This window comes from Lipotes vexillifer, unplaced genomic scaffold, assembly GCF_000442215.2.
Source record: "Lipotes vexillifer unplaced genomic scaffold, Lipotes_vexillifer_v1.1 scaffold890, whole genome shotgun sequence".
In the NCBI taxonomy this organism is placed as follows: domain Eukaryota; kingdom Metazoa; phylum Chordata; class Mammalia; order Artiodactyla; family Lipotidae; genus Lipotes; species Lipotes vexillifer.
The window spans coordinates 655227-674043 of NW_006776053.1; the positions used below are offsets into that span (position 1 = coordinate 655227).

The 18817-nt window shown below is 39.0% G+C and overlaps 1 protein-coding gene across 2 annotated transcripts in view; it reads right to left on the bottom strand.

The window, feature by feature from the left end:
• Window positions 1-18817, bottom strand: part of DENND1A (DENN domain containing 1A) — a 536936-nt gene that overhangs the window by 477950 nt on the left and 40169 nt on the right. Inside the window, exon 2 of one of the 2 annotated variants that reach the window (XM_007450245.1) lies at window positions 13218-13288. The exons of the other annotated variant lie outside the window; for it this stretch is intronic. Within the exon in view, the coding sequence (XP_007450307.1) occupies window positions 13218-13288 (71 nt within the window). The remainder of the gene's footprint in view (window positions 1-13217; window positions 13289-18817) is intronic. 2 annotated transcript variants of the gene reach the window in all.

The window sequence follows — 18817 nt, forward strand, 5'->3', positions numbered from 1 at the left end:
CTCAGTAAATTCAATCTCCCAGAGAAGTCCAAATAAAACCTCAGTAAATTCAATCTCCATTCAGCAAACCCAAGAAAAATGAGGTCGGCTTGTTCCAGGGTCCAACCCCCAGGATTAAGAATTTTTTCAAAACCTAATCCGGACTTGCTAGGGCTACTAGAGGCAAGAAAGGGCCTAGTGAAGGCTTACAAATGCCCTGGGCCTAGAACTGCCTTAGATCTGGTCCCAGTGCCCTGCTATCACAGTGTAGAAGAAATGAGCCTTCAGTAGGAACAGATGACATTTCCCTAGTTCAGACCCCCAATGACCCTCAACTTCTAGCTTGAAGAATCAAAACAAATGAGTCCAACGTTTTTTTAATAATAGTTCAAACTGAGGGGTGCTTTGTGCTGTGTCCTGTGCCTAATTCTTTAATTTTTTTTTTTCTCATTTAATCTTTACAATAACACTATGAGGTACTACCATCATCATCCCCATTTTACAATTTAGGAAACTAAATAAGACAAGGATAGGACTAAGTAATTTGCCCAAAATCACACAGGGAATTAAAGTCATAGGTGGAGTTGGAATTTGAACCCAGATGATCTGATCCTAGAAAGCATGCTCTTAACTAGACTTTTGCTAATTATACTTTTGAAGTTTTAGGGGGAAGAGGGGCAGGGACTCCTATTAACCAAAATATTTAGCAGGAAGAGGGAATAAATTAAATGTTCTGCTGAGCTGATTTTCTACTTCATTGAGAGCCATGATGAAAATATTTTTCATTTCAGTCTTTGTAGAAAATCTTTCCCATATACTTCTGTCAATTTTCCTTTCATACTAAGTACAACCTAACAAACTAATGGAACCCTTTTCCTGTGATGTTCTAGAAGTCAGCTGCAACATTCTGAGTATCAGTGATGATTACCATTGAGGACAGAAATCTGAGCTAAATATACACTAACTATAGAACATATTCCAGAAATGGGCTCTTTTAATAAATCTCTGATACCAGCTTACTTTCTTGGCATTTGGCTCTTCTCACAACTAGACAGTTAAAACAAAACAAAAAAAGAAAAAACTCTGGTAACTGAGGACTGATCATTGGGCTCTTGTTAAAGTTGAACTGTGACATGAGGAAAAAAATATATAGGTTAATCATTTGAAATTATCCATGTATCTAAAGTGTGCTTTTCTGGAAAGAACTCAGAATTAATCCTACATTTTCTGAAAGAGAAAACTGGTTATTCAGACAGTTTTCTTTTCATCAAGTGAGTTCAATATCTTCACCTCACTATGGTTCTAGTATCTGAACCATTTCAAAAGGAATTTAAATTAATTATATCAGAAGGAAAATTTAATCTCTTAAAATCACAGTTGCAGGAAGTTTTATTGTTTGGAGTTTGTTTTGGTTTGAAGTTTGGGTTTTTGGTTTTATTTTTCATTTAAGGATGATGTTGAATTAAGTCATCACAAGAATGCCTAATTTGTACTTGTTTGTGTGTTAGACATTTTAATACATATTGTCTCTAATTCACAAATAGATGTAAGTCCCATTTAAACAAGAAGCAAACTAGAATCAGTTTAAATAACTTTCCCAAGGTCAAACAATTAGTTGGTGGCAGAAGAAATCTAACTTCAAAGCCTGCAGTCTTTCCATTACATTGTTTCTATTACAAATTATCCATGAAGATACTTACTGACATTGTTATAATCTAGACAGTAATTCATCTGTATCTATTTTCTCTTCAAATAAGGCTTTGTGATAACATAAAATTCTAATGCCTAAGAACACATTAAAGGTTAAAAAAAAAAACTCTTAAATCAAGCGACTTATTAAAGTTTCCTGCTGGGCAAAGCAAGCTTATAGCAATAGCTTCTCTGAAGATTTCTTTTTCTAATGAAAGCCATTGAGGAGACTGCATGTTTTCAATGCAACATAAAGAAGGAAATGCAAAAAGTGTTGTGAAATAATACCAAAATGAATGCAAAGGCTAGAATATAATTTCTTAAAGGTTAAAAAAAAAAGTGTCCTAAGCATTTAAAACATGAGGTTCAGTTCCTGTCTTACAGTGCTCACATTCCACTTTCTATGGTCTAGCACAGTGCTGAACCTAAAGTGAGTGCTCAAAGAATAAGTGATTAAAGAACTCTAACCAAAAATTAGACGCATGATAATAAGACCTCAGTCATGTATATACGCCTGGGCAAATGAGGCTTATGTGGCAGTGTTTGAGAAAGCTGAAGACCCACATTTATCAGCACTGAAACTTTAACTTTTTGACTGTAATTCCAAACTACATTATATATCTCACTGCTTTTTTGAAAAGAATATTTTGAATAAAACATTTTCTTGATGACTGCAATGTATATTTATTTTGCCTGCCTAGCATCCATTCTCCCTTCCACTGGTAATAGCACCAGATTTTCCTCTGAGTAACTACCCTGTCCCATTCTCAGGCTAGAGAATCCAAGGGGCACTGAATAGGCCTCGCACATACATACTCCCTCATTCCCCAATCAGCATCTGAGTCACCTACCCAAAACCATCATGATTGGTTCATAGATCAGTCTATGACCCAAACTAGGCCTATTACAATGGTCCTTGGGTTAATGGCTCAGAAAAACATAAAACACTCTTCTTCCACTTGGGTGACTAAATTGGTAGAATATAATCTTCAATTTGCTAGTAGCCATCTTTGCCATTATATAGGGAGCACTTGACCAGAAATGAACCAAACACAGACGACAGAAAACCAAGAGATAAAGATATGACAAATCTATGAAAATATATGTAGAACACCTAGATCCAGCAAAACCCAAAACCAGTTTTACCACTGCAACTTCTCAGGATTGAGAGCCAACAAATTCCCTTTTTTGCTCAAGCCAGATTTCGTTGGGTTTCTGCCACTTACAACAAAGAGCCCTAATACAATGATTTAATGTCATCAGCATAATCAATAACTGTGCTGATCAATATAATACAGAAGAATCCTCAGGGCAAAGCAAAGCACATAGGGCATAAGCTAAGTGCTTTCCCATAAATAAAAGATTTAAGTTTGAATGCATGGATTCTGAGAAATCTATTTTGGCTAGCTACTTTTACTTACTTCCCATTTTTCAGCTGTGTTAGACTGATAACAATTGTTGGACAGCAGAGTTCTACACAGATAGGAACTCTTGCCTTAAATAAAAATAACATCATAATTTAAAATTACAGCTACTCTGGAATAAATCTAACAAAAATACATACAAGAGGGCTTCCCTGGTGGCGCAGTGGTTGAGAGTCCGCCTGCCGATGCAGGGGAAGTGGGTTTGTGCCCCAGTCTGGGAGGATCCCACGTGCCGCGGAGCGGCTGGGCCCGTGAGACATGGCCGCTGAGCCTGCGCGTCCGGAGCCTGTGCTCTGCAGTGGGAGAGGCCACAACAGTGAGAGGCCCGCGTACCGCAAAAAAAAAAAATAAAAAAAATACAAGAACTATATGAGGGGAACTACAAAAAACTCTGATGAACGAAATCATAGAATTAAATAAATGGTAATATATTCCATGTTCACAGATCAGAAGACTCAATATTGCCAAGATGTCAGTTCTTCCCAACTTGATCTAAAGATTCAATACAAAAACGAACAAGATACCAGCAAGTTACTTTATGGATATCAACAAACTAATTCTAAAGTTTACAGAGAAAGGTAAAAGGCCCAGAATAGCCAACACAATATGAAAGAAAAGAACAAAGTTCAAAGACTGACACTAACTGACTTCAAGACTGACCATAAAGCTATAGAAACCAACACAGGATGGCACTGGTGAAAGAATAGACAAATGGATCAATGGATCAACAGACAGCCCAGAAATAGACCCAAAGAAATTAGTCAACTGATCTTTGCCGAAGCAACAAAGGCAATACAATGGAGCAAAAATGGTCTCTTCAACAAACAGTGCTGGAACAGCTGGACATCCACACTCAAAATACTGAATCTAGCCACAGACCTTTCTTACATCTCTCACAAAAATTCTCTCAAAATGGATCATGACCTAAATGTAAAACACAAAACTATAGAACTCCTAGAAGATAACATAAGAGAAAACCTACATGATCTTGGTTATGGTGATGACCACAAACATGACCCATGAAAGAAATAAATGATAGGCCAGATTTCATTAAAATTAAAAACTTCTGCTCTGCCGAAGACAAAATATCAGGACAATGAGAAAACAAGCTATAGACTGGAAGAAAATATTTACAAAAGACACATTTGATAAAGGACTGTTATCCAAAATATACCATGAATTCTTAAAGCTCAAAAATAAGAAAACAAACAACCCAATTTTAAAAATGGGCCAGGGCTTCCCTGGTGGTGCAGTGGTTGAGAGTCCGCCTGTGGATGCAGGAGACGCGGGTTCGTGCCCTGGTCCGGGAGGTTCCCACATGCCGCAGAGCGGCTGGGCCCATGAGCCATGGCCGCTGGGCCTGCGCGTCCGGAGCCTGTGCTCCGCAACGGGAGAGGCCACAGCAGTGAGAAGCCCACGAACCGCAAAAATAAATTAATTAATTAAATAAATAAAAATGGGCCAAAGGTCTTAACAGAAACCCCCTCACGGGACTTTCCTGGTGGAGCAGTGGTTAAGAATCTGCCTGCCAATGCAGGGGACACGGGTTAGAGCCCTGGTCCGCGAAGATCCCACAAGCCGCAGAGCAACTAAGCCCGTGCGCCACCACTACTGAGCCTGCGCTCTAGAGCCCGTGAGCCACAACTACTGAAGCCTACGCGCCTAGAGTCCGTGCTCCGCAACAAGAGAAGCCACCGCAGTGAGAAGTCCGCGCACCGCAACAAAGAGTAGCCCCCGCTCAATGCAACTAGAGAAAGCCGGCATGCAGCAACAAAGACACAACACAGCCAAAAATAAATAAATAAATTTTTAAAAAAAAAAAAAAAGAAACCCCCTCACCAAAGAAGATACACAGATGGTAAATAAACATATGAAAAGATGCTCCACATCATATGTAATCAGGGAGATGCAAATCAAAACAATGTTATACCACCATACACCTATCAGAATGGCCAAAGTCCAGAACTCAGACAATACCAAGTGCTGATGAGGATATGAAGCAGTAGGAACTCCCATTCATTGCTGGTGGGAGTGTAAAATGGTACAGCCACCTTGGAAGACAGTTTGGTGGTTTCTTACAAAACTAAACATACTCTTGCCATACAATCCAGCAATCAGGCTCCTTGGTGTTTACCCAAAGGAGTTGCAAACTTATGTCCACATGAAAACCAGCACATGGATGTTTATTAGCAGCTTTATTCATAATTGCCAATACCTGGAAGCAACCAAGATGTCCTTTAGTAAGTAAATGGATACAGAAACTGTGGCACATCCAGGCAATGGAATATTATTCAGCACTGAAAAGAAATGAGGCATCAAGCCATGAAAAGACATGGAGGGACATTAAATGCATATGACTAAGTGAAAGAAACCCATCTGAAAAGGCTACATACAAGTATGATTCCAACTATATGACATTCTGGAAAAGGCAAAACTGGAGACAATAAAAAGATCAGTGGTTGGTGGGAAGGGGACAGTGTGTGGAGGGCAAGGGGGGCTAAACAGGTAGAGCACAGAGAATTTTTAGAGCAGTGAAAATACTCTGTATACTATAATGATGGATACATGTCATTATACATTCGTCCAAACCCATAGAATATACAACACCAAGAGTGAACCATGACATAAACAACGGACTTTGGGTGATTATGACGTGTCAGTGTAGGTTCATCAGTTGTAACAAACATACCACTCTCATGGGGAATACTGATAATAGGGGAGGCTGTGCATGTGTGGGGCAGGCGTATACAGGAAATCTCTGTATCACCCTCTCAATTTTGCTGTGAACCTAAATCTTCTCTTAAAAAAATTAAATCTTTCAAAACAAATGATAAATAACAACAGCTCCCATTAATTAAGAACTTCCCATGTCCCACACACTGTGCATTTTACTTTAATCCTTTCGACTGAATGAAGTAGATACTATTAGGGCCCCAATTTTATAGTTGAGAAAAATGAGGCTCTGAGATTGGCATTTTGTGGCAATTAAAAAAAAAAAAAAATCAAGGGCTTCCCTGGTGGCGCAGTGGTTGAGAGTCCGCCTGCCGATGCATGGGACACGGGTTCGTGCCCCAGTCCGGGAAGATCCCACATGCCACGGAGCGGCCAGGCCCATGAGCCATGGCCGCTGAGCATCCGGAGCCTGTGCTCCGCAACGGGAGAGGCCACAACAGTAAGAGGCCCGTGTACCGCAAAAAAAAGAAACAAAATTGACTTATTTGTAGTGAGGTGGATGGACATAGAGTCTGTCATACAGAGTGAAGTAAGTCAGAAAGAGAAAAACAAACACCGTATGCTAACACATATATATGGAATCTAAGAAAAAAAAAAAAAAGGTCATGAAGAACCTAGGGGTAAGACGGGAATAAAGACACAGACCTACTAGAGAATGGACTTGAGGATATGGGGAGGGGGAAGGGTAAGCTGGGACAAAGTGAGAGAGTGGCATGGACATATATACACTACCAAACATAAAATAGATAGCTAGTGGGAAGCAGCCGCATAGCACAGGGAGATAGCTAGGTGCTTTGAGACCACCTAGAGGGGTGGGATATGGAGGGTGGGAGGGAGGGAGATGCAAGATGGAAGAGATATGGGAACATATGTATATGTATAACTGATTCACTTTGTTATAAAGCAGAAACTAACACACCATTGTAAAGTAATTATACTCCAATAAAGATGTTAAAAAATATATACTTTAAGAACAACAAAAAAAAGAGTGCCTGCAGCAGGCTCAGAGATGCCAGCTGTAACGAGACACCTGTACTTGAAATTCATTCCAGAGTTTCAGCATGCCAGTACCATCTGATCATTGGACTGGGCAAGCTCATCCCTCTTGCAAGAGCACCCTCTTTCCAGACCTTCAGTCAGACAGGCTGAACTCAGCTCTGGGAGCTTTCACAACTGGAGGTGACTGTATTCATTTTCTGGTGGGTTCTTGAACAAATACATAAATTGAAGTACACAAAATGAAACTGGCAAAAAAAAAGCACTAAAAAAGTAAGAACAAGATAGATCAAAGATCTACTCAAAATGATCCTACTTCTTTTTAAAACATTAAACTCATATACCTAAATAACAAGATTATACACAAAAGATGTTCACTGGCATTATTTACAAGAGAAGAACCCTGGAAAAAATCTAAAGATGTAATTACAAGTAAATATAGCACATAAACATGATGTCATAATTTATAGCAACTAAAATGATTTTTACAAAGCTATATTAATAATTTTAGGAAAAGTTTAATGATTTGAGGGAGAACACGGAAAACACACACATGTAGCAGAAGTTGGGGGGAAAAGTTTATATATTTACACACACACACATACACACACAAAAGAAGGCTACAAGGAAATAAAACATTAACAGTAGTTATTACTGAGTAATAATTTTTCTCTTCTTTGTAATTTTTAAAAATTTCTAAAAATTTATACATAGTCAAAAACTAGTAAGAAAACAAGCTACTAAAAATTTAAAGATGAATATGGGCTTCCCTCGTGGCTCAGTGTTTAAGAATCTGCCTGCCAATGCAGGGCACATGGGTTCAAGCCCTGGTCCAGGAAGATCCCACATGCCACGGAGCAACTAAGTCCGTGCGCCACAACTACTGAGCCTGTGCTCTAGAGCCCGCGAGCCGCAACTACTGAGCCCACGTGCCACAACTACTGAAGCCCACGTGCCTAGAGCCCGTGCTCTGCAATGAGAAGCCACCGCAATGAGAAGCCCGCGCACCACAACGAAGAGTAGCCCCCCCTCACCTCAATTAGAGAAAGCCCACGGGAAGCAATGAAGACCCAACACAGCCAAAAAATAAATAAATAAAATAAATAAATTTTTTTAAAAATTTAAAGATGAATAGAAAAAAATACACACCAGGGAGGATCTGCCAATATGTACTCAAATAACTGGAAAATTTTTAGTATTTTTTTTAATTTACAATGAGAACATAATATACCACAGTATAAGAAAAAATCATAAGAATGAAACTCCCACAGAAATTTATAGAACAAAATGTATACTAAATCCTCCAATTAAACACCCATAAAGTAGTTTCAGTGCTTTCTAACCCACCTTCTCACAGCAGGGAATTAAGCCCTCTGGGGGATGCAAACAAACTTCAAAGAGAAGATTATGCCCAGACACTAGTACTGTATAGCGTAAGGTTTATATTTAAGTTTGCTCAGATATTTTGGCAGAGATCAGAGATGCAGATCCAATGAACAAAGACTAATTTTAAGACACATTCTTTGCAATCATCTAAATGGCAAAAATAAGGCTTAAATCGTATCAGAAAAAGGCAGCTATAATAAGTTGTATTAAAAAAAAAAGGTTGTAGAAGTAGACAAAAGTTACCTAAAATCAAATACTAAGTGACAGCTTATTCACTGGTATTAGGAACTAGGAAATCTTACGAATTCCCAAAGAAAGTAAGCAGCACCATGAGTTCAGTTTGTGTACCCAAATTTTATTTGCACAATCTTTGGAAGATGTCCCACTCAGTGCCACAGGTCTGGATGCAATATCTAAGTAGAACTGACAGAATACATGTCCCTTCCATGGATGTCATGGAATGCTTTCAGAGCAAAGAACACATGAGAGTTGACAATACCTTCACTAGTTCAGACATTAAAAGTAATCGATGGGAAAAAGAACTGTCTTTAACGTCTAGTAGTATTTCTTACCAGCCTTTCTCACATTTGTCACCCTTTCATTGTGAGGTAATTTTTTAGGTATTATTTAGAAGTACCTGACCATTTTATAAAAACACATTTTATGTAGAGGAATAGTATATCTTAGTAATTTGGCTTTATTTAGTTTCCCAATTTTTAAAAATCATGGATAAGGAATCAAATTTAAGTTTAGCTTTTCTGGATATTAATCATCTAATAGAAAATTAAAATCCTTGATATATTAAAGAATGTGAAAGACAAAACTATAAATTTCTCAGAAGAAAATATAGGATAATAGTTCCTTATCTGTAGGGTAGGAAAACATTGATAAACTGTAGATATGAAAATCATGAAGCTTTGATCAAAGATACCAGAAAGAGAGGGAAAGACAAATCACAGAGTAGGAGACAATATCTACAACACACTTGACCAGATAATTAATAGTAGCAGGACAAACAATTTCTTATAAATCAACAAGGAAAAGATAGAAAACAATTAAAAAATGAGTAAGCCTTGAACAGGCACTTTAAAAAGAAAGGTATTCACGAGGTCAATAAGTGTATGAAAAGGTGCTCAACCTCATTAGTCACCAGGAAAATGCAAATAAAAGCAACAAGGAGATACTACCACACAACTATCAGGTTGGCCAAACCCAACAAATTTAATTGTATTAAGAACTAATGAAGATGTTCAACAATAAAGACTATCAAACACTGCTGAAGGGAGTGTAGACAAGCACAATCAACTTTGAGAAAGAGTTTAGCATTATCTAGTAATCAAATATGGTATATATCCTATGTAAAAGTATGTTTACATGCTCCAGGATTTATGTATAAAGATCACAGCAGCCTTGCTTGTAATAGTCAAAAACTGCAAACAACTTCAAGTGCTTTCAACAGTAGAATGAATAAACTGTGATATAATCTTAAAGTGTATTACACTGCAATGAAAATAAATGACACACAACAACACAGAGGACCCTCACAGACTTGAGCAAACAAGCAGCAAAACTACACACAGAATAATTCTATAAAATTCAGAAACAGGCACTACTAAATTAAATTTTTCAAGGAACTATACTTATGTGGTAAAACTACAAAGAAAAAGAAATGAGTATCATAAAAGTCAGGATAGTAGTTACCTCTGGAGAAGGGGAGTGGAGGGACTTCTGGGGCACTGGCCAGCCCCACCTCTAACATTTACAGGGCCTTGGCAAGAGTACAAACAGAGGCCCACAAACCATATGTCTAAATATTTACAAGATATGAAATAAGCTAACAAACTATTAAATAAAATATGTTCCATCCTCCTGTCATAACTACTTGGAAGGACAGATTCACACTGAAAATTCTTGGATTCCTTAGAGTTCCATGTAGAAACATGGTTCAGGGAAAACTGGCCACTGGCCCACTGTCCATCTCCCCCTTTTCCATCCCACACTGCCAGGAACCTCACACACAGGGATGCAGTCACCTCCACTCACAAGCCCAAGCTCCATCGCATACCCTACTCCCCACAAACAGATACCCTTAGGCCACCCCTTGGGCCTAGCGGTGTGTACACCAGTAGCCAGTCTACCCTCAGAAGGACAAACCCTAGGGATGACTCACACAGACTCTGAAAATAAACCTGGGGCCACTGGGTCAAGAAATTCTTAGATCCTAGGTATTCAAAGTTTGTCTAGGATCGAAGGGTTTGGGCTCTAAATGGGCATGTCCCATAGGCCCCACAGACTCCTTGCCTGAAAGGGGCACTTCAGAAGAGGGCCAAAGCAGGGCCCTCTAAAGCACAGGGCTAGGGCAGGGGTCTTCTTGCCAGGACCAGAATTTCCTTAGAACCAGGCAATATTATTTGTCTTAACCTGAATAGCAGTAACATGGGTACTCACTTTATAATTATTAAACTGTACACAAAAGTTTTATGCACATTTTTCCACAAATAATGGGATGGACATCATGTCCCTGCTGATATGATACACTGAGAAGGATACAATATCACGTTTGAAATACTCCCACCCAAAATCCATAACCTAATCTAATCATGAGGATACAATCAGATTCAAACCCAGGGACTTTCTACAAAACAAGAGACCTAATTTCTTCAAAAACATTTCATAAAAGGGTTTTAAAAAAAACACGGTTGCAAAACTGTTCCAGACTAAAAAAAACTAAATAGATGTGAAAACTAAATGGATTACATGATCCTGAATTCTGGATCAGAGGCGAAAGTGCTATAAAGGATATTATTGGGACAACTGATTAAACATGGACAAATGACATTAACTTTCTTATTTTGGTAACTGTACTGGAGTTATTTAAGAAAATGTCCTTATTCTTAGGAGATATATCCTGAAGTATTTAGGGGTGAAGGGTCACAATGTCTGCAACTTATTCTCAAAAGGTTCAGCAAAAAATACACACAGAGTAATAAAGCAAATGTGGCAAAATAGTAACAATTGATGAACCTAAGGAAAAGGGAGTATGCACTTAACTATCCTTGTAACTTTTATCTTTTAAAATATTTTCAGGGCTTCCCTGGTGGCACAGTGGTTGAGAGTCCGCCTGCCAAGGAAGGGGACACGGGTTCGTGCCCCAGTCCGGGAAGATCCCGCATGCCGGGGAGCAGCTGGGCCCGTGAGCCATGGCCGTTGAGCCTGCGCATACGGAGCCTGTGCTCCGCAACGGGAGAGGCCACAACAGTGAGAGGCTCACATACCAAAAAAAAAAAAAAAAAAAAAAACTTGAAATAAAATATTTTCAAAATTTAAAGTTTTTAAAAAGTAAACTAAAGGGTTAAACAAGAAAAGAGCTGTCTACGGGGAGAGGAATTAGATGACTGAAAGAAGAGGATAAGGTAAAGACTCCATTTCGTTCCTTTTTCTTATTTGTACTCATCAAACTTTGTTCACATTCCCCAAGAAAATTCATTTTAACTTTGGGGGAAAAAATCCTACAGCATTGAAAGGGGGAACATTAGCAACTGTAGAAATAAGAAAAGTTTTTGTCCTTAAATCTGTCAAATCACAGCCGTCACCAACTGGTTACTCTGACGAGTCAGCACACAGAGGTACTGCTGCACGAACACACCTAGTATCAGCTACTTCCCTTCCCAATCCAATGGTTTGCACAATTAGAGGCATAACTTAAGATGAATATTAACATTCTACTTCTAGAATGACCATAAGTTTATATAACATGTTTCACAGCCTTCATGAAATAATCCAGAAAGTGGAGCACACGCAATTCTCACTTTTGATATTGAGAAGTGCATTCATTTTAACAAATATTGGTGACATTGTACAAAGCCCTGCAGATGACATGGAGAGATGTGTACAACATGGTCATTGCCCTCAAGAAGGCAACTTAGCAGAGTGAAGAGGACTTGAACCTAAAACCCTGGCTATTCCACACAGTAGCTGTATAATCTTGGTAAGTTATTTGACCTCTCAGATTCTGTTTTCTCATAGGCATAATGGAGACACCGTCCAACTATCTTTAAGGGTTGTATTGTAAGGACTGACTATGTATGTCAAGCATGTAGGACAACAGAACAACAGATACTCAATAAAAGGTAACTATTTTACGAGTATTACAATCTAATTAAAATAACGAAGTAGAAAATATGTCCAAGGTTTGTATAGCCAATTACGGGCATAACTACCATTGGAATCCTGATTACTCCAAGTTTCTAACCCAAATAAATTCATCCTCCATAAACACCAAATAATACATGCAACTGTTGGTGTGTGGACCGAGAGCCGCTCCCTAATAGACCTTTGGCAAATGCATCACTCTCTTAGGCACCAGGAAAAAGAACACTAGGTCAGAAGGTTATTTTTTCTCATTAACCAAGAAGGATTTTAGGTCAAGAAGTGATTTACTCAGCCTGCACAAGATACTCTAACCTTATCCAAGACCCTGTTGCTCAGGAATACATGTCCAAATTAGTCCAAAAGCTAAAGCCAGAGGAGGTGTTTCCTTCAACTAAGTTCCAACCTTTTTTTAACCAGCTGACAAAATTTACTAAACTAAATCCATTTCAAACATCTCCTTCCAGTTTACTGGCAGAGATTTCCCTTAATATTATTTTGTAACCTAATTCTAAACCTTCCTTATTAGCAAGGTGACAATATTTCACACTAAATAGTTGACTTCCAGGCATCTCCGAAAGATACAAACCAAAACCCAATGATTAAAAAAAATAAAAAAAAAAAAACCCAATGATTACAATGAATAAAGCCATATTTCAAGGCTGTTATAGTAAAACTCTTAAATTGTTCACTGCAATTATTCTCCATTCCCTAGGATGATGTGGGCACAGATAAAAGGGAAAGACACTTAAACATACTTAAAGATAAGTAGGAGTTTAGAATATTCACATATTATCCGATGTGCATGGCTAGCTCATACAATAAACAAACACGCCATATCATAATGGAACATGCAAATACCTGAAACAGTGCCACCTGTCCTAGGATAGGCCACTTCAACATACACTTCAAACATGGTCTCTGGGTTTTGCCTATAAAAGAAACAGATTGTGATTACTGACAAGTATTGAGGGAGCATGGTATAGAATATGCAGGCTGTGGTATAGGGCAGACCTTGATTAAAATCATTAAGTAGCTCCGCAACTTAATGGATGTGGAACTTTGGACAAGTTACTCAACTTCTCTGAGCCACGCCCTCCTAATCTATAAAATGAAAATAGCTAACCAGAAGAATTATTGTGAAATGTAAAGAAAACACAAAAATTGCCTAGATACAATGTTTGGCATATAATAGCTTAGCCATTATTATGATTTTACAGATGTCATATTTACACAGCTGGATCTCCAAAACCATAAATAGAATTTTGAGGAAACTCAAACCAAGGCAACACTAGCACAAAGTAACCTTCTCCCTCGTACGCCAGGATAAAATATTCAGATGAAGTTAACTTGCTTATTTACAGGTTTTAAAGACTCAAATAAGAGAAACAGTATCCTATCTCATTAGGCTATAATAAAGACAGGATGCTAATAGGGGGCTTTGCCTAAATTGTCAATGGCAAGTATATGAATGTTCATTATTATATCCTTTTACCTTTTTATGTCATAAATATTTTATATTGTTTTTAAAAGATCATAGCACTAAGAGAATGTTAACAGTTGCTCATTCTGAGTGATAAGAACATCGGAGTCATAGTATCTTCAGATTTTCTCTTTGATTCTAAAACTACAATAAAAAGATTCTTTCCAGATTGCATGAAAATCATTTAGTAGAAGAAAATGTTACACATTCAAACATCTATGACTGAATTCTATTTTAAACCTGACAACAAAGCTCAGAGAAGAAACTTTCTGAGTTGCCTAATCAGATCTAAGGCTTAATTTCAATCAACTAAATACCCTGAATTTGCCCAGTAGATTCCACTTTTCAAAATAACTATCTCATTTATCTCATTTCATCCTCATTATAATCCTATGAGGTATATGGATCAGTCATCACCCTCACCATACAGGTGAGAAACCTGAAGCAAAGAGATTCTAAGTGACTTGTCAGTAGTCTCACAACTAGTTAGAAACACAGTCAGAGCTGCAACTCAGACCTCCTGGCGCTCAAATTGTGTTTCATTGATTCTAAGATGAAATTTTTTCCCCACATTTTCCCAAGTCTTACAATCTATTGCATCTTACAATTCTAAATGGCAACATTTTTTTCTTTCTTAGTAGTACACATAGTAACAGTGCATCTTATAAATAATGGCATCTTAGACTCAGTAAAATACCATAATACTCCCTCTACTTCCTCAGGAGTAGTTGTCTGTCGATCAGGGATCTACTTATTTCTCATGTGAAGGATCATTACTTCCTCACTGAGGAGAAATTTGGGCTTGTGCTTTAAATAAGTACCTAGAGTGAAAAGAGTTGGCTGCTCTAAAAGTCAAGGAATTTAAATATACCTTTGTCAAATATAATTTTTAAATTAGACATTAAATCAGAGTATCCTACTTAACTAAATAAAAGTAAACTCAAGTTTTAAGAAAGCTGTTTAAAAATGTTTTCGTGCCTTTTTTTTTCCTGCAAGAGAGTACAAAAAGACCTACGAGGTCAGCATCCTTTGGTCACCAAAACATCTGTGGAAAATACCATATGGAACATCCCCTTCATTCAAATAATCTCAAAGTAGAGGGTTTGTTGAAAGAAAGGAATGTTCTAAGGTCATCTGAAGAGTACCAGGAAGATTCCCTCTAAAATCTAAAAATATCTTTAAGCCTATTTTGCAACTGGCTGAATTTCATCTCAGAATTTCATTCCTCCGGATTAAGATAATGGCTTTCAAAATGTATTCTGCAGGACCCTAGGACTCCATGGAGATTCCTTGGAGATTCCACGCATTTTTTACCCAAATGCCCACTTTTAAGCTTATTTTTCCCCATTTAAAAAATTGAAAGGAAAAAACATGAGCATACAAAGGTGTTACATACCAAATTTTTTAACACTGGAGCTCCGACATGTTAACCTGTGCCACTAAGTTAAGGTGGTTTGTACAGATCTGCTATCTCTCTAAGCGAAGAACATCCTAATGTTGTCTAAACTCATTGTATCTCTGCTTCTTCTCCTTCCTTTCTCTTTAACACACTTCAACCAGGCTTCTGAACCCACCACACCACTGAAACCACTTGTCATGATCACCAATGACCTCCACATTGCTAAAATGTGCCAAAATGGTAAATTCTCAATGCTTGTCTTAACCTCTCAGCAGCATTTGACACAGCTGACTGATCTGCCCTCCTTCTCCAAACACTTTCTTCACTTGCCTGCCAGGACATCACTCTCAACTGGTATTCTTCCTGCCTTACTGGCTGCTCCTTTGCTGATTCCTTCTCACATAAGCTCTCCTACCCTTGAACTTAGTGCTGGACCTCTCCCTGTCTACACGCATTACTTAAATGATCTCATTCAGTCTCACAGCATTAATTACCAGGCAAATGCTGATGAGCCCCAAAGTCCTGTCTCCAACCCGACTTCTTCCCTGACCCCAGATTCCCTTAGCAACTGCCTGCTCAACTTCCCCATCTGGATTTCTAAGAAGCATTTCTTTTTTTTTTTTTTTTTTTTTTTTTTTTTATGGTCCGCGGGCCTCTCACTGTTGTGGCCTCTCCCGTTGCGGAGCACAGGCTCTGGACGCGCAGGCTCAGCGGCCATGGCTCACGGGCCTAGCCGCTCCGCGGCATGTGGGATCTTCCCCGACCGGGCGCGAACCCGTGTCCCCTGCATCGGCAGGCGGATTCTCAACCACTGCGCCACCAGGGAAGCCCCTAAGAAGCATTTCTAACTTAACAAATGGCACTTTTCTTCCTCAGACTTGCATTTCCTGATATCCACCAGTTAAGTGGGAAAAAAAAAAAAGCCCACCAAACTCAGTTCTGGAGATGGATTGTGGTGATGGTTGCACAAGAATATGAGTGTACTTAATATCACTGAACCATACACTGAAAAATGGTTAGGCTGATAAATTTTATGTTATGTGCATTTTACTATAATTTAAAAAATGAGAAGGAAAAAAGTCCTTACAAGGTCCTACATTATCTGGCCTCTGCCTGTCTCTCCAATTTCATTTCATACCTCTCTCTCCTTGCCCACTGCACTCTAGCCATACCGGCCTTCTGTCTGCTCCTCAACATACCTAATTCATTAATATCTTAGAGCCTTTTGTATTGATCTTCATATAGGTGGTCCTTCCTGTCATTCAAAATAAGGCTTATACCTGACCTCCTCAGAAAGGCCTTCCCCAACACACTCTCTACCATCGAATTTTAATTCTCCACATCACACCAATCACAACCTGTTTCCCTCCTCTAAATGTAAACTGCAGGAGAGCAGGGATTTTTGTCTGTCACCCACTAGTTTTTCCCAGGTACCTAAACAGTGCCTGGCACATAGCCAGAATCAAATAAATATTGAGAAGGAATAAAGGAAGTACAGACTAGCTTTCCTGGGGTCTAAAGGATTTCAATAAATGATTGGAGTGATTATACACTTTTATGACTCAAACTTTAGCATGTTAAAAGATAGATTTGAAGCCCCACCTCCAGGGTTTCTGGGGTAGGACCCAAGAATTAGCATTTCCAATAAGTACCCAGGTAATAGTGATGCTGCTGGACTAGTGATCACGCTTTAAGAATCACTGATCTAGTTAAATGGAATTCTTTTTCCAAATAATTTGTACATATAACATAAAATAAACATAAGGTATACCTCAATAATCCATCATTTCAACAGTGCTTTTGCAATAAAAGATTTCAAAGAAAATAAGCATTTGTGGAAGCAATGAAGCTAACTTCTCTTCTAGTGTTACCCATAGTTACTGCCTCATTGTAATGCATAATAAAACTACCTAAGTTTCTTACTCAGTTCAAATAGCTGCCAGAGCTCTATTACATGGAGCCAAAGATTATGACAGTCTCTTTAGGGAAAAAAAAAAGGAAAAAGCTGACTATAACCCTAAAAACAAACTGGACTATACAAGTTATAGTCATGCTCATCCATGATCATTTACATGTTACATTACAGAAGAAGTAGTGAGAGAACAGAGCCCGCGTTTCAGCAGAGCTGGAACTCCCGGCTCGGGGTCTCTTCCCTCCACCGTCACGGAACTGCCCCGGAGCCCGAGGGGAGGGCGGCCTCACTGAGGCTGCCGGGTCTGGAGGGGCCCTGGCGGCCAAAGCCGCCACAGTCGTGGGGACGGCGGGCCGGTTGTTTCAACAAGTAACTTAAAGACAAAACGGAAAAACAAGGAGGTCTGTGCCTGACATCATGTTGATGTGAAACCCGGGATGGCCACCTTGTGCCAGCTGTGTGGATGAAAGGCTCTGGGTGCTCCAGCCAGGAGTCAGTGCTGTGCCTCTGAGGTGGGAGAGCCAACTTCAGGACACTGGTCCACAAGAGACCTCCCAGCTCCACGTAATATCAAACAGCGGAAATCTCCCAGAGATCTCCATCTCAACACCAGCACCCAGCTTCACTCAATGACCAGCAGACTACAGTGCTGGATACCCTATGCCAAACAACTAGCAAGACAGGAACACAGCCCCACAGCAGAGAGGCTGCCTAAAATCATAATAAGGCTACAGACACCCCAAAACACACCACCAAATGTGGACCTGCCACCCAGAAAGACAAGATCCAGCCTCATCCACCAGAACACAGGCACTAGTCCCCTCCACCAGGAAACCTACACAACCCACTGAACCAACCTTAGCCACTGGGGACAGACACCAAAAACAACGGGAACTACGAACCTGCAGCCTGCAAAGAGGAGACCCCAAACACAGTAAGATAAGCAAAATGAGAAGACAGAAAAACACACAGCAGATGAAGGAGCAAGGTAAAAACCCACCAGACCTAACAAATGAAGAGGAAATAGGCAGTCTACCTGAAAACGAATTCAGAATAATCATAGTAAAGATGATCCAAAATCTTGGAAATAGAATAGAGAAAATGCAAGAAACATTTAACAAGGACCTAGAAGAACTAAAGAGGAAACAAGCAACGATGAACAACACAATAAATGAATTTAAAAATACTCTAGAAGGGATCAATAGCAGAATAACTGAGGCAGAAGAACGGATAAGTGACCTGGAAGATAAAATAGTGGAAATAACTACTGCAGAGCAGAATAAAGAAAAAAGAATGAAAAGAATTGAGGACAGTCTCAGAGACCTCTGGGACAACATTAAACACACCAACATTCGAATTATAGGGGTCCCAGAAGAAGAAGAGAAAAAGAAAGGGACTCAGAAGAAGTAGTGACTAATGTTGTGACACTGTGACAAGTTATATCACATACCAACAAATATACATAAGGGCCAGTGAAGCCAATGCAGATGGAAGCATTTTCTATTTCTCTGCACATCAAAATATAAGTTTTAAAGTGTCTCCTCTAAATGTAAATGGCCAAGCAACTCTTACTTAATATTTTTATTAAACCACTAATACTGTAACAATTTCCAGAGAATCTCTGGAACTCCTGAATACCTTGAGACTACTTATTTCCTCCATTACTC